At 28.9% G+C, this 17,880-nt stretch overlaps 2 protein-coding genes across 4 annotated transcripts in view; one reads left to right on the forward strand and one right to left on the reverse strand.

Moving 5' to 3' along the window:
• The first annotated feature begins 4,068 nt into the window (after positions 1-4,068).
• The window catches only part of LOC100202703 (zinc finger C3H1 domain-containing protein), a 64,628-nt gene continuing 50,816 nt past the window's right edge, over positions 4,069-17,880 (forward strand). The window contains exon 1 of one of the 3 annotated variants that reach the window (XM_065814374.1): positions 4,069-4,248. The gene's annotated coding sequence lies outside the window, so the exon portion shown is untranslated. The remainder of the gene's footprint in view (positions 4,249-17,880) is intronic. The other 2 variants (XM_065814373.1, XM_065814375.1) reach the window with 2 other exon arrangements.
• On the reverse strand, positions 14,154-15,812 carry LOC136088322 (E3 SUMO-protein ligase ZBED1-like). The gene has a single exon (XM_065812019.1). It carries the CDS (start codon positions 15,810-15,812, stop codon positions 14,154-14,156), a length of 1,659 nt encoding a protein of 552 aa, XP_065668091.1.

The following is a 17,880-nucleotide window of genomic DNA, read 5'->3' on the forward strand; positions in this document are numbered from 1 at the left end:
AAAACCTCTGAGTTTTTAAGAAAAAAATTTGGATTCACAAATCTCTAGGAGGATAATGGAAAGAAATTTCTTAAAGTTTTTTATTCACCAAAATTTTGGATCCAGCATGGATACTTTATGAAAATATTTTGATTTTCGCTTAAGGTGCTTATTATACGCTATTCTATCCCAGTGGCATCGCTGAGGTTGGTGTTGAATTTCTAAAATAAGAAAAAAAAGGTCCTTTAGAAAAGAATTGGGGCATACAAAATACACTCTTTTGATCTTGAATAAAAGATGATTTTTGTGTGAAATAAAGATGTAGCAGAGTTATTAATAAGGAAAAACAAAAAATCGAAACATGAAAACTATTGGTTTGGTCAAACGCAAAAAATAATTAACACAAGTATGAGCGGTTCTGTCATATTTGCACTTTGGTGTCATCCCTCTGTATGTCAAGTCGTGATGGTGTCCCCCGGTGCGGCCCGCACCCTCTAGTGACGCTTTTACCCTAATATATTTACACAATTAGTATTACCAACTAGAATTTTAAGACATTTGGCATTTTTTCAATGCTTGATAACTTTATACTATTAAACCATTTTTGATATTGTTTTATCATATTTTTGATTAAACTTGGTAAAACTTTAGACATAGTTTTTAATAAAACAGAAGTAGTTTTTAATGAAACTGGAGCACGGGAGGCATACTTTGAAACTCTAAACAGGCTCAGAATAGGCAGAGATATGCGCAATCTGATTCGCTGATTTCGAAAGAAAGGCTTTTGCGCGTAAGTTTAAATCAAAACAAATGTCAAAAAACGTATCGATTATTAAAAGTGAAAATGAATAATTGCCAAATAAAAATAACAAAAAAAAGTGCGATTTTTCTATCCGATTTTGGACAATATAATACTTATACTTTTACAAAACTTCACAACTCAAAACATCCGTGATTTTCATAATATTTTCTTAAAGATTTAAAAAAATTAGTTTGCTTTTCTCATGGTTTTTATAACTCTAAGATATAAAAATGACATTGTAACAAACTATAAACCAGATCGTAAAACTTGACTATTAGGGTGGAGTGAATTTTAGCTTTTTTTACAATTCGTTTAGCCTGGGTGTGCAAAAGTTGTCTATTCATTTCAGAAATACTCTGGAAAAATAGCAATGCTCTAGGAAATTATCTTGAGGTTCCTCAAGACCTCTAAAATTTTAATGGGTCCCTAATATTATGTAAAAAAAATTTTTTCAAAAGTATGTTATGTTGGGTCTCAAAAGAAGCAAAATTTTATAAAAATTTCAAAAATAACAATTATTTTATAAAAAAAATTTTATTTAAGATGTTTTCGAAATTATAATTTAAAAAAATAAACTTTTTTTATTTTTAGTTTAAAAGGTCATTTTTTCTGCAATAAACTATAAAATAACAATTTTTTTTTTAAAAATAATTGTTATTTTTGAAATTTTTATAAAATTTTGCTTCTTTTGAGACCCAACATGACATACTTTTGAAAAACTTTTTTTTACATAATATTAAGGACCCATTAAAATTTTAGAGGTCTTGAGGAACCTCAAGATAATTTCCTAGAGCATTGATATTTTTCCAGAGTATTTCTGAAATGAATAGACAACTTTTGCACACCCAGGCTAAACGAATTGTAAAAAAAACTAAAGTTCACTCCACTATATTGACTATGCTGTGATTCTCCTACGATAGATTTTTTAAAACAGTTTTAAAATTTACCTAGTAATATCAATTGAATATTATTAACTTGACATAAGTTTTTTCAAATTAAGTTCCCATTAACCCTATCATATAACAAGAAAAATACTTTTAAAAATAACCTAACTTCTTTACAGAACTTTGCCCTTATTATTCCCATATATATATATATATATATATATATATATATATATATATATATATATATATATATATATATATATATATATATATATATATTATACATCGCTAAAATATTTTAGTTTGAGAATATTGCTTATTGATTGTTATAGCTAGCCCAGATAACTTGCAACACTCTCAAATTAAAAGCAATTGTGAGCAAAAGCTGATTTAGATTGCCTTTGGTAATGTATAGAATAAAAGATTACAAAGCATTGCAGCATAATAAGCTATAAGAAAAAATTTATAACCTGGTGTCCATAAGTGTGTTTTGATATAGTAAACTGATTACAAAAAGGAATAACTCTTAACTTACCACACCTTTATGACGAACTGTAAAAAGTGTAAAAAGGTAGAAACAAGAAAAATTGCAAACATACAAGTTCATGTTGTTGTTTATTTCAATTTCAAAAGTCAATTATATGCGGTAGTGGTGTAGTGGTAGAGCGCCCGCTTCATAAGCAAGAGGTTCGGAGTTCGATTCCAACCACGTCCCTGGTAGTACCGTGCTCAACTTGTTTCTCCGCGCAGCGATCTTGTTCGTGTTTCGGAGTTATAGAGTTGAGAGAGGGTTATAACCACAAGTAGCCTCCCCATCTGTAATGGTCTTCTTGGCCTTGGGGAGGTAAATTGAATTAAAAAAAAAGTCAATACATATAAAGCACATGTTTGTTGATATATGCCTTTTAACCTGAACAAAATATTGGTTATTGTATTCTATAATTGGTAAAAAATGTTAACCCTTTAATAGCAACTGATGGTAAATGATATCAAATAAAGCAACAAAGTTTGATAAATTTTACATTTATTAATTTATTTTACATTATATACTCATAAAAATAAAAGTAATGAAAAATTTTTTTTTTCATTTTCCTAGAGCAGAAATATTTATTTTCCATATTTCCAAATTTAATGAATAGTTTTATTATGTAATCTTTGCATAACCAATATAATCGAGTGTGCTTTTTTTGAATTTCTGTGAATACCTCTTGTATAAAAATAGAGACGTGTCATGTTTTATCTTGAAGTAATATTAATAATTTATTTTTAAAAACTTCTTTAAATGTTAAAGCTTGTTTTGATGAAGTTTTTTTCATTACAATAATTGCCATAATTCACCTTTATTTGGTTAAGTTTTTTAACTTCAATACTTTTGCTAGCTTGCAATATCAACACTTATATAGTTTGATTTTTTAAAATCTTTTTTTTTTTCAATTATTACAATACAAAAAATGCCACAATCCACTTTTATTTGATTAACTTATTTGACTTCAATACTTTTTCTTACTTTTAATGTCAGTGTTTATATGTAACAAAAAATTACTGTTCAGTAGACAAACAAAAAATTTCACTTTCGTTAAATTTTTATATAATATTTTATATATAAGTTAATGTAGCCTGCCAAAATTTTTCTAAATTTTTAAAAAGTGTTAAATAGTTTAAGACAATGTTTTATTAGAGCTATGTAATAAAAAAGTATATCAGTCTCCTCAAAACTATGGTTAAAACAAAACATGAAAACAAAATCTCCTCAGAGCTCATATATGGACATGGAACATGGAAGCTAGTTTTGCAATCAGCACAAATTTTCTTTATTTAAAAACTCTAATGTTCGACTCTTTATAATTAACATTTAAATCAATTTATAAATAAAGTTCTTCACCAGTAGTACGGTAAAACTGCATATAATCTTTATATGCAAAAGTACTTTACAAGTAGTCTCGTACAACTATATATAAACTTTGTATTTGAGTATGCTTCGAGACCAAGAACATATTTTACGAAAAATACATTTATAAATCTTTTCGAATTTACTTCAACACATACATTTCTTTTTCCATTTCTTTAAATTAACAACAGATAAAACCTCCATCACCAAGGTAAACTTTATTGAAATTTTGAGATTTTTTACGAGTAAAAATTCCCTTGTACAAATAGATTATGATACCTTTTAAATACTCTGAAGAATGCTAAAATAAAATAAATTTCTTGTGTTGATAGATTTTGTGTTGATACACAAAACTTGTATTGATAAACTTAGTTTATCATCACTAAATTTATTTCGATAATGTTTAGATTTAAAATATATTTTTCAACAAATACGCACTTGCCTCTCTTTTAAAATCAGCGAATCAGATAACTCAAACTTTTGTCTATTCTGAGCCTATATAGGGTTTCAAAATATGCGCACGGAAGAGGGCATGGTTAATCGACGAAAAAATAAACTTGATTTCTCAAGTTTCACTCGCTTACCAAGCTCACCGTATATTTTTATGTTTTCATAAAAAAATCTTGGAAACAAGTTTGCTTTAGATTTTTTTTCTAATATTTTTTGTAGTTCAACAAATATTCTGTGTAAAGGTAAAAAAAATATCTTATCAAATTTTGTTTGTTTGTTTTATATTTAAAATTAAAAATTTTCAAAATTATAATATACAATATAATCAGAAACTCTAGAAACCTTAAAAAGTTTAGGAATTTAAAATATCCATAGAGGGAAAATATATACAATTTTAGGAGTCTACAAGTCTCAATACAAAAATAACAGCTATGGAAGCTATTTTTTTAAGTAACGAAGCTAAATTTTTATTGAATTTTAAGGAATATGACAAACTATCAAAGTCCAAGAAAAAAATAAGCAAATAAACCAGAAAATAGTTTATTGGGAGATATCCATAATATTATAAGTAATATAAAGTTATTACATATATATACACTACATCAAAAAATAAAACATACAGTTAATTTCCAAACATTCAAGTCTTTTTATTTCAATCAAATAATAAATAACATAATTAATATTTACATATTAATTAGTAATTGCTATAATATATAATAATATTAAAAATAAAGTTCATAAAAAAAATTATTTAATTAATAAAAACAAAAAAACATAGTCAAAGAAAAAAACATACATCAAAAAATAAAACATACACCTACGAATTATATATAAAAAAACAGGAAAAAAAGTATTTTTAATAATGTGTATGATAACCTTTTTGTGTAATAACTTCTTGCAATCTAGTATTCATCGAATGTACAAGTTTTCTTGTATCTTCTATTGAAATTTTATTCCATTCTTCCAAAAGTTTTTCTTTTAATTGTTGTTTATTTTTTATTTCGTGTTGCCGAAGTCGTCTTTCGAGAAGATCCCAAAGATTCTCAATTGGATTGAGATCTGGTGATTGTGGAGGATGCGGAAGTGTTGATTTAACATTGAAAATCAGCCAATTTTTAATTAGTTTCGATGCATGTTTTGGGTCATTGTCTTGGACTAACACGAAATTTTCAGTAGCACCTACTTTTATTGCACTTCGTTTTAGATGATTTTGCAAAATGTCTAAATATTTTTCTTTGTCCATATTAGTTTCAATAAATACTAAATCACCAACCCCACCTGCACCCATCGCTCCCCATACCATCACATTTCCGCCACCGTGTTTGACTGTAGGTGTAATATTTTGTTTGTCAAGTGCAGTGCCTGTTTTTCGCCATACATACCTTGCTCCTTCTGATCCAAAAATATTAAATTTTGATTCATCCACAAATACAACTGTGTTCCAAAATTCTTCAGACTTGTTCAAAAACTCATTCACGTAAGCCAATCTTTTAACAACATTCCTTTTTGTTAAGAATGGTTTCTTACGTGAAATTCGTCCTGCGTAGCCTTTCCGGTGCAACAAATTTCTTACAGTTTGGGGATTAACTGTCACATTTAGATCTTTTTTTAAAAGAGCAGTTATTTTTGAAGCCGATGTTTTTGGATCTTTTTTTACCATTCTTTCAATTTTCCTTTCTACTTGCATTGTAAACGCTTTTTTTCGACCTCTTCCAGGCGCACTTTCAAATGATTTATTTTTTCTATAATTATTAATTACTGTCTGAATGGTTGCTCGAGGTCTGTCGATCAACTTAGCAATTTCTGCATAACTTTTTCCTTCTTCCTTTAGTTTCACAATTAACATTCTAATTTCAATGGACACTTTTCCTTTTGAAATTTTTGTTTTTTCAGAAATTTTTTTAGCGGTTGCCATTATTTACATCAATATGCGCACTATTTAAGTAACAATGCAATACTAAAGCAAAATATGACAAAAACAGGTCTTATTTACATTACCGAATTAGATAAGTCATGTTTTTGTGAAAGGGTATGATCGTTTTTCTTCTTGTATCTTATTTTTCTTTCATGTATTTGATGTGTGTATGTTTTATTTTTTGATGTATGTTTTTTTCTTTGACTATGTTTTTTTGTTTTTATTAATTAAATAATTTTTCTTATGAACTTTATTTTTAATATTATTATATATTATAGCAATTACTAATTAATATGTAAATATTAATTATGTTATTTATTATTTGATTGAAATAAAAAGACTTTTGTTTGGAAATTAACTGTATGTTTTATTTTTTGATGTAGTGTATATATATATATATATATATATATATATATATATATATATATATATATATATAGATATATATATATATTAGTGGTTCCCATCCGGTGGTCCATGGACCCCTGGGGGTCCATAAGAACTTTTTAAGTGGACCACAAAACTAATAAATCTTGAAACTAAAGAATCACCATATTTTTCTATTCAGTTGGATGAGTCCACAGATGTAAGTTCAATAGCACAATTAATTATATTTTGTAGATATTCGTAATAACAAGTTCAAGGAGGAGTTTTTGTTCTCTTCTATCCATGAAGCAACAATATGTTATGATATTATATAACAATATATTATGGAGATTTTTAAACAGTTTTTCAATGACAAACAATTAAAATGGAAATATCCTCCCCCCCAAAAAAAAAAAAAAATCTTGAAACCCCGTGTAACCGGGTGTAACCCCGTTCCCCCTGTAAAATTGATTGTGAAGATTGCAGACTAGAGTGAAATAAGTTGCTTCAAATGTAGTTGGTGTACACTGTTTTATTCATAGACAGGCTTTGGCAACCAAAACTTTGCCAGATAGTTTGAAAGCTGTATTTAATCAATTAGTCAAATTGGTCATATAAAATCCTCTTCTCTCAATACTCAACTTTTTCCTGCTGGAAAATTTTTTGAAATAACAATGGCTTATCATGTGAACATTGTTGGCATTGAAATAACAATGGCTTATCATATGAACATTGTTGGTCATATTGTGGCAAAAATGCTAATGTCATTACACACTCGGAAATACTGAAAGAATTTATTGAAAAGCTCAAACTGACTAGAATTAGCAATGGAAATTTGATAATGTTTTAAAATTTAAATAGCATAATTGGAAATAACATGCTCCCCAAAATTATAAAGATAGAAATAGTTTGTCACCTAGATAATTTGATTAATGAGTTGAGTAACTATATACTAGATAAGAACCTTTTCAGCAGTAAAATTATTATATCACCACTTTCTTGTGCTGTATAAAATATGAAAGAGGAAGGGTAAGAAGAGTTTATAGAGTTTTAGGATGATACCACGGTTAAGGATCATTTTAATATAACACCATTAAATAACTTCTGGACGAAAATGAGGAATTTATATCCATTGTGTTCATCAATTGCTCTTAAAGCCTTTATTCCCTTTTCAACATCACATTTGTGTGAAGCCGAGTTTTTAGCTATGCTATCTCTTAAAACTAAAAAAAGAAATAGCCTGCGAGTCAGGCTATTTGTCAGTCAATATGTGTACTGAAGCCCCAGGCAGCAGGCTATTTCAGTATGACGTCACAATGCTCACCTAAATCAGCAGTATAATATGTATATATATATATATATATGAATATATATATATATATATGTATATATATATATATATATAAATATATATATATATATATATATATATATATATATATATATATATATATATGTATATATATATGTGTGTATATATATATATATCCTTATCTCATAGTCGAAAAAGGCTTTTAAGCTAAAAAAAAGTCTCTTTTAACAACCATTTTGCTACCTCAGCAATTAAGCTACATTTTGTTGTTGTTGAAAAGTTAAAACAATTAAATTAATGCGAAAGTACATTAGGTTTTATTGTTTTTTCAAAAGCTAATAATGACTAGAAAGCTTTTTTTAATTAATAGTGTTTTTGTTTTTTAAAAACATGCGGAGAGTGTTGCTACATTGACTATCTTATAGCTTGCTGCTACAAGTGAGTGTTGCTACATCGACTATTTTATAGCCTGACTCGCAATGGAGTGTTACTACATCGACTATCTTATAGCCTGACTCGCAAAGGAGTGGTGCTACAATGGCTGAGGGTTTTTAAACTTTTTCTAGTCTGGTTTACTAGCGCTTTCTTTAAAACAACAGTTTATGGAAGAAACTTTTCGACTGCCATGCTAGATTATATATATATATATATATATATATATATATATATATATATATATATATATATATATATATATATATTTTTATATATATATTTTTATATATATATATATATATATATATATATGTATATATATATATATATATATATATATATATGTATATATATATATATATATATATGTATATATATATGTATATATATATATATATATATATATATCAATATAGTGCTGCTACAATTATATAACCAAATCAGTGCTGCTACATTGACTATCTAATAGCCTGCTGCTACAAGGCAGTGCTGCTACATCGACTTAGGATTTGGTTGGGTCAAGCAGTCTATCAAATAATAATAAAAAAATGTTTTTAAACTTTTTCCAGTCTTCAAAACAATTAAAAACATATATATATATATATATATATATATATATATATATATATATATATATATATATATATATATATATATATATATATATATATAATTTTTCTATCATCATTTTAATCATTTGTGTTTATCTTGTTTAATTTATCCTAAGATAAGGAGTTGATTTAAAGGCATTTTTTGAATACATGGAATTACCGATGGATTATTTACGATAAGAAAACTATTTTAATAATTAGTAAATATTTATTGAAAATTGTTCAAAGTATTTTAATCATTTATTAACTATATTTTAGTAAATTCAATTTTAGTAGTTGTTAATGTTTTAAATAAATAGTAATTAAATGTTTAAATACTTTAAACAATTTTTGATCAATATTTACATTAATTAATATATTTACATATATTAAATTGTACAATATTTGTAAAATTAACAAAATAGTTTTGCGTCTTGTATTCAAATAACGATTCGAATAAAAAATATAAGCATTTAATAAATGTATTTACTATTATTTCAATTTTAAAATTTTGATTTCGTTATTAGCAAAGTCTGTTTATTTAACTTTTACTAAAGGGTTATAATTTTTAAAGTGATTTTAAGACACCTTTTAAGTCGGCAAAAAAAATTAAATATATATATATATATAATATATGTTATATATCAAGCATATATTATATATATAATATATGCTTGATATATGTATATCAAGCCTTCCTGGGAAGCACGTGTAGTCGCACGCCTTGTACATCCACGCTTAAAGTAATTATGATAGACAACTTGACCATGTTTTTATATAGTAAGCGTTTTAAGAATTTGCGGCAAAATAAAACTATAAGAAGCTTGAGAATAAATCAGCTAAAGAAAAGAACCGAAGACTATACGAAATTGAAAACCTAAATAAAATAAGTTGAAAATAATTTATTAGTAAAAAGAATAAAATTGTTGTCAAAAAAATAATATACCTAAATATTTACTGTTTTTGTTTTCTTATTTTTAGAGCGTTTGTTATTTTCCACTACCAAAATTGATACATGTCGCGGAAAAAAGTAGATATGAATATGACAAAAATAAAAATAATTCTTGATATACAATTTTTTCGTAAATTTTTTCAGTCAGTATATAAAGGAAATACTTTATAAATTGCACTAGAAACATGGACAGTTTTTAAATTTGTTTTTGAAATGTCATTGCTAAACTTTACTGATTTTATCAATGGACAAGAAAGCAAGAATACTAATTTCTATTTATTTGTGAAAATTTTTATTTTTTTTAAACAAATTTTTTATGTAAAAAAATGAAACAATGCTGCAAAATTTTGTGGGCTAGTGCATTGTTAATTTACTGAACTTTCTTAATAAAATTTTCAGGAGCCTATTTAAAACTTTTGGTTCAAGCTTTTAAATAAAATTTTTAAGCAGAGCTTTGGTTATGTTCATTATGTTCATTATCTCTAGTCATTTGTATTAGCATTGGAAATTGGGCAATATAAAAGAAACAGTTTCACATTTATTAAAAAACTATGTTATTCTTTTATTTAACTTATTCCATCTTTAACAAAATTTATTAATCAAATAATATTTTTTACAAATAAATAACAATTTATTTTCTTATAGAACTACATTTTTTTTATAGAACAAATTTTCTAGAACTACAAGGAAATTAACAAAATTTCTTGTAGTTCTAGTATACATTGCAAATTAGTTTCTTGACTGATAAAAATCGTGAATAAATTGCATATCAAAAATTTCAATTGTTGTTAAATCGTTTTAAAAGATGTTTTTTTCAACAATGACTCAACGAAAAAAAAAGCATAAAATAGTCGTATAAAATTTTTTTTTTAATCTGCTTTTTTTAATTAATAAATTTTCTAGTTTATTTAATTAAACTTAATATTTTATTACTATTTTGTTTCCTTATTTAAGAATTGTTTTTTTTTCTAAGTAAGTACGTTTAGCTTTTTGCCGTGACTTATTGAAATGCTTTATAAGAGGTTGTCCATAAATTCCGTCACGCTTTAGGGGGGTGGGATGGTAAGCGATTTTGTGATGACTTGTTACAAGGGGGAGGGGATCTCAATTTTTTTTTGATGCAACATTTTTTTTTCTTTTTTTAAATATAAATCTAGAGAAGACTTTCTTTTAATTAAAAGAGTATCTGACCAAACCGAAACCCTCAGTTGATCTATCTACATGTTGATTGTAAAATCAACAATGCCTAAATCTTACTCAATCGAAAAAATATAAAATTTTTTTTTTAGGGGAGGGGTACAAAATTGTTGCATAATATTAGGGGGAGGGGTCAATAAAGTGTTATGGATGTGTTACAAGGGGGAGGGGGGTCAAAAACTGTCAAAAACTGCGTGACATAATTTATGGATGACCCCTTAGTTAAAAGATGCGAACTGCCATGGTCAGTTCTAAAAAAATTACTTTAAACGTGGACGAACAAGGCATGCGACTGCACGGCCTTCCCGGGAAGGCTTGAGATATACAGTATTGGACAAAACATTTGCAACCAACATCGAACAATGCTAAAAAGTGTTCCTAATTTTACATGTCTTAAAAACCAAACGAACTATACTACCACAGCAAACAGTTCAGGAGTCTGGAGTCATAGCATGCCATGACATGAGCAATCAGCTGACAGGTGACAGCACACAGGCAGAATTTCGTTGACAAGTGCCATTTTGCAGCGGACAAAACAAGTGCAACTTTTTTGGTTTGTTTCATTTTCTTAAGTCTGGTCCGTGTCAACGTCACGGAAGTTTTTTAATAATTAAAGGAAGTATCCAGATGTTTCCAGAAGTTTCCAGAAGAAGCATCTAGAAGCATCCAATAGCATCCAGAAATATCCAGAAACATTCAGAAGCATCCAGACGCATCCAGAAGCTTCCAGAAGCATCAAAAAGAAGCATCTAGAATCTTCCAGAACAGGTTCATACAGGTTCATTTTACTATATAAGAGACATGTAAATCGACATGTAATTCAGTCAGTATATGGAAGTCAATCAGTCTGTATTATCAAGACAGTTTATCGAAGTGAGTTTTATCAAAGTGTTTTATCAAAGAACATCAATACAAGAAGTGAAATACAACAAATATTTCATTACATCAATACAGTCCACATCCAATCAAGACGTTGTGTTCTTATTATTGTATCATCACAAGGTAAATGTAACACGGTAAGCCTTGAGAAGCGTGATTATTTATTTTTATTATTTTTATGACTTCAAGTGCAAAAATGGCTCCCGACAGTCTTGGATTGGAACTAAGAAAGAAAATTATTGGCGATTACGTAAGTGGAATGTCACAAAAAAGTATTTGTGATAAATATCGCGTGAAAAAATGGACAGTATCAAGACTATGTTCCAAATATCGTTCTACGGGAAAGTTAGCAGCAGAGAACAAAGGTGAAAGACCGCGTTCCACCACTTCTAGAGAGGATTCTATGATCGTCAGATCCGTCAAGAAGGATCCCTGGATATCATCAGTCGAGATACAAAAGCAATTAGAGCCGCCTGTATCGTACCGAACAATCAGACGACGTGCTGTTGAAGCCGGATTGTTTTCTCGACGCCATGCAAAGAAACCGCTGATTTCACTAAAAAACCAAAAGAAAATACTCCTGTTTGCTACATCTCACATTGACTGGAATGTGCAGAAATGGCGAACTGTCCGTTTCAGTGATGAATTGAAGTTCAACATCAATGGGAGCGATGGTATTTGCCGTGTACGTCGACTGGCCGGAAAACGCTTCAATTTACCTTACTGCCATAAGACCGTGAAGCATGGTGGAGGCAATGTAATTGTCTGGGGGTGTTTTTCTGCTAACGGTCTAGGTCCAATACATCGAAACAATGGAATAATGGACCGTTTCATGTATAAAAATATCCTAAAATATGTTATGTTACCTCATGCTGAATGGAATATGCCAATAAAATGGGTTTTTCAGCAAGACAACAATCCGAAACACACTTCAAAAGTAGTCAGGCAAAGGTTTCAAGACAACCACCTATCGGTGATGGATTGGCCGCCTCAATCTCCGGATCTCAACCCTATCGAGAACCTGTGGGAGATCGTCAACCGCAGAATTAATCGTGAAGGTGTTCGTGATAAGGATCAATCGTTTGAACAAATCCAAAAGGCCTGGGCAGCAATTCCACAAAGTTTCATTGATCACCTGATTGATTCTATGTCTTGAAGATGCAAGGCTGTGATCGACAACAAAGGATTGGCCACGAAATATTGATAGCGAAATACAGCTTGGTCAACATTTTGTTGAGTTGCACCTATTTTGTCCAGAAGGAAATCAACTTTTTAAAATACTTTTGATGAGTTTATTAATTTTCATGTACAAATAATGAACTTTGTGATGAATTTAACTTGAAGAACTTTGTCTCTAAACAGTTACATAGTTATTTCTCTAAATTGAAAAAATGCAGCACTTTTATATAAAGAAACTAAATTAGCATTATTTGGTTGTACTTGTTTTGTCCGATACTGTATATATATCAGGCCTAGTTTTATATAAAAAATGGCGTAGCTCATTCGTTCTTTGTGATTTTGATGTCATAAAATTATCTTTATTTTCTTTATTTTATAAGGGCATTAACTTTTGCCGACCTCAAACACTTCAATATATATATATATATATGCACATATATATACGATAAATAAGTTATAGTGTTATGTTAATAATTGAAATGTTATAGTACAAATATTAAATGTATAATATATAAATAGATTAGTAAAAAACACTTATCTAACTTTTTTCTTCAACTTGAAGTTTCACCATTGCTGGATCATCAGGAAGAGTTCATCCAGTAATGGTGAAACTTAAAGTTGAAGAAAAAAGTTAGATAAGTGTTTTTACTAATTTATTATTGCTCTGTTCTTTAAGAACATTGAGCACTCTATTTGTAAAATACACTAACATAGTTTACATAATATATATATATATATATATATATATATATATATATATATATATATATATATATATATATATATATATATATATATATATATATGTATATATATATATGTATATATATATGTATATATATATGTATATATATATATGTATATATATATATATATATATATATATATATATATATATATATATATATATATATATATATATATATATATATGAGGGCTGGTACTGAATAATTTTATTTTTTGTTCGATTAATCGTCTAAAATTTTAATCGATTAATTTCGATTAATTCTGAAGTCGACAGAATAACCTGCTTTTCACCACTGGTGAGGTGAAGTTGTTATCGGTAAACGTTAACTAACTACAGTATTCACAAACGTTAACAAACAAGACACTTAATGCCTGTTATACTGTATTCAGTTTAATTGATAAGTAAAAGTAGGCATCACTTTAGCCAGTCACGTAAACAAACGAGGATGTTAACGTTTTCTGGAAGTAGACAAGATTGCAGTTTGTTGACAATGTACCCTGACGAACTAAACAGTCTTTCACAAGGAACAGAAGTGGCAGGTACACACAGAATTGTCTACACAAAACTGCTCAGGTTAGGGTAACGATGCCTGTTCAGTTGCCACCACAGTTTCTGGAATTACACCTTCTTCTTGATATCGTGTAAGCTCAGCCAGTGAGCCATGTACTGTTTGTGATTCATCTGATGAGGATTGCGATTCCGAGTCGCTGATCAACAGAGTAAGTTTCAGTTTCTTACGCACAGGTTCTGATGCCTCGCCAGTGCTGGTAGTAGTTTCACGTTCAGCTCTCTGTCTTTGGTTACAGTACACCCAAAATGCATTAGAAAGTATTGTCCAAACTGCTTCACGTTTCTCTCTTGAGAGACAGCCGAGTTTCTTGTAACGTGGGTTTAATGCCACAGCCATTTGCAACGCTGGCAATGCATCAATGTTTTCAATGCGACCTGAGAAGTCATTTAGTGTTGCAGATTTGAAACGTGCTATATACCCTGGATCGTCATCATTAACCCGCTGAAGTCTGCGCAAAAATGCTTCTAACGGAAGTACAGCCGAACATGTAGCATACTGTTCACTACCAATATGCTCAGTAGCATCTGCAAGTGGACCCAATACCGAGACAAATTTTGACATTTTCTCCCAGTCCAACTCCCTTAGTTTATCTCCAGTGTAATTCTCGGGATGGTCAATATGATACTGCTTAATGGCATCTTTCACCAGCAATCTGGCTAACATTAGGTAGGTACTGTTCCACCGCGTAGCTACATCCTGCTGCAATTTGTGAAACTTCACATCGTCAGACCTGTTAGAGGTACTGGCTTGGCTGGCCTTTAGCTCTGATGTATTCCTTGAACTGCGCTTAAAATGTCCAACTAGGTGTCGACATTTAGCCAGAATAGGAGATGAATCAGCTGCTTTCAAACCTGCTAGTATGCTCATACACGGTATATGGCTGTAATCCGTCCGTCCTATAGCAGCAACCATATTTCGTGCACTGTCCGTTACAATACAGCTAATTTTTTCAGCAATGTTCCACGTTGCGGCAAACTCTTCATAGAAACTGGCAACATTATCAGCAGTGTGCCTTTCTTCAACATTTATGCAAGCTAAAACGACAGACGTCAGTTTCCACTCAGAATCAATCCAATGACCTGTTATCCCACAGTACGATTCATTGTTGGTGGAGGTCCAAAAGTCAGTAGTTAGAGCAATACTATGAATGCATTCTAGAGCTTTCTTGTGCTCATTCAACTTTTCATTGTACATCTCTCCAATGACAGTGTCGGTTGTACGGCGACTGGGCAAAGTATAAGTCTGGTTTTGAAGGGCAATACGAAGCACCGCCTCTAGTCCAGCATCTTCTACAATTGCTGTTGGACGTCCAGAACTGGCAATCCAATAAGCTATTGCCACCTTCTGGTTGGCTGAGACCTTTTCACTGACAGGCTTGTTTGACTGACACGTAAATAAATTGGTGATTGATTTTATCTGAGGGGTCATCTTACGTTCACTGTCGACAACCTGTTGATATTTCAGAGGATGCTTGTGCTGAAGGTGATAAGTCAGCGATGTGTTTGAGCCACGGAAAGCAAACTGTTTATTGCAGTGAACGCAGTATATTTTGTCACCTTCGTCTACTTTACCATCAGCATTCAACTTGAAAACAAAATGCTTGCTTAACTTTCCAGTTAAATGTTTGACAGAAACGTTGCTTTCATTAGTTGCCGCAGCCATATTTGCAAAACAAACTTTGTTTACTTTAGAAACGCATATAGAAATGTAAGATAATGTTCCCAGGTCAGTAAGTATTTTAAAATATGACAAAATTTTTAGTCAAGATTTTCAAGATATGCGCTTTCAAAATTAATTTTATATTCATCGAATTTTATTAAAAAATTCTAAATTTAATACTCTTTTTCGTCATGGCTAATGACTTTGAAACAATTGATTTTGAAAAGTTGCGTTTAGACGTTTTTAAAACTTTTAAAACTGAAAATAACTTGAAGTCCTGTCTGTACTATTTTAATTATAATTATAATCTCGTTTATATATTTTGACTAAGGAAACTTGTAAATATTACTATTATAAATTACGAAACTTGTAAATATATATATATGTATGGCAAAAAAAATAAATAATAAGTATCGGAAACCGGCAAAAATTAATCGAAATATTACTGATTAAAGAAATTTTAATCGATTATATAAATTAGCGATTAATCGATTAATTAATCGTTAATTTCCGCAGCCCTAATATATATATATATATATATATATATATATATATATATATATATATATATATATATATATATATATATATATATATGTGTGTGTGTGTGTGCATGTGTGCGTCTGTGTTTATATATATATATATATATATATATTTATATACAGGGCCGGTGTCATGAAATAAATTAACCCTCATAATAAATTAACTCTCGCAACGTAAAAAATTATCCGGGGAGTTAATCTATTTCGAAATAGATTAACTCCCCTTGAAATAAATTAACCCCTGTCGGCGAAACAAATTAACTCCCCATAATATTTTAACTCCCTTGGAACAACTTATACGAATTACGGAAAAAGCATTTCAACTTGATGTTTACCAAATGTGTTTGTTTTTAAATCTGTTAATTAGTATAGATATGGATATAATAACAGTAGCACTATATATATCTTAAGCATTTTTAAATATTTATACATTTGATATATATGTATATCGAATACTACTATCTATCTACTATCTATAATTTCTACTAATTTGAGCATTGAGTACTTTTACTATTAATACTATTGAGTACTATTAATAGAACAGAGTTCTATTAATTTGAGCATTGAGTACAAAAGTACTCAATGCTCTATTAATAGAACTCTGTTCTATTAATAGAGCATTGAGTACTTTTATATATATATATATATATATATATATATATATATATATTATATATATATATATATATATATATATATATATATATCACTTCTACAACATAAAATTACAACAAGAAAGTCTGAGTTAAATCTGAGTTATTATCTGAGTTAAAGTTAACGTGAAAGTATTATCTGAATAATCTCCACTTCTAACAGCAAGAAGTGTATTATAAAAGAGTAAAGAAAAAATATACACTATGTGAGACCAGTGTATAATGATACGTAGTAATGAAACATATGCGATAAAGGTGATGTCCATCAAATGATGTTCTCTCTTTGGAAAGAATTGAAAAGGCGACAATCAGATAGGCGTGCGGTGCAACTAAGAAAACAAGAAAAGTAGTGGTGATCTTATATAGAGATTAGGAATAGTGAGTGTACCTGATGGGTGAATCAGGGAAGATTAAGGTGGTTTAAAGTCGCAGTTGATCATGTAGTAGCGTCAAGAGCTTAGAGTTTCAGGAGAAAAAGGTAAAAGTAGAAGCTGGAAACTTGGAGATGGTGTGTTACAGGCGACATGAAAAAGCTACAGTTAAGCAAGAAAATGTTTATGATCTTATACAATAGAGAAACAGCTTTATCAGCGATATGATATTTCTAAGTGAAACTGCAATATAATATTATATATATATATATATATATATATATATTATATATATATATATATATATATATATATATATATATATATATATATATATATATATATATATATATATTAGTATATATTATGTTATACTATTATATATATAGAATAGTATATATTATGTTAGTAGGCAACAAGTAAGTAATATATAAATCATGTCAAAATCATTTATTTGTTTTCCTGTATATTGAAATTCTGTTCAATTATTATAAATTTAGGGTTT

Source organism: Hydra vulgaris, chromosome 12, assembly GCF_038396675.1.
Source record: "Hydra vulgaris chromosome 12, alternate assembly HydraT2T_AEP".
Lineage (NCBI taxonomy): Eukaryota > Metazoa > Cnidaria > Hydrozoa > Anthoathecata > Hydridae > Hydra > Hydra vulgaris.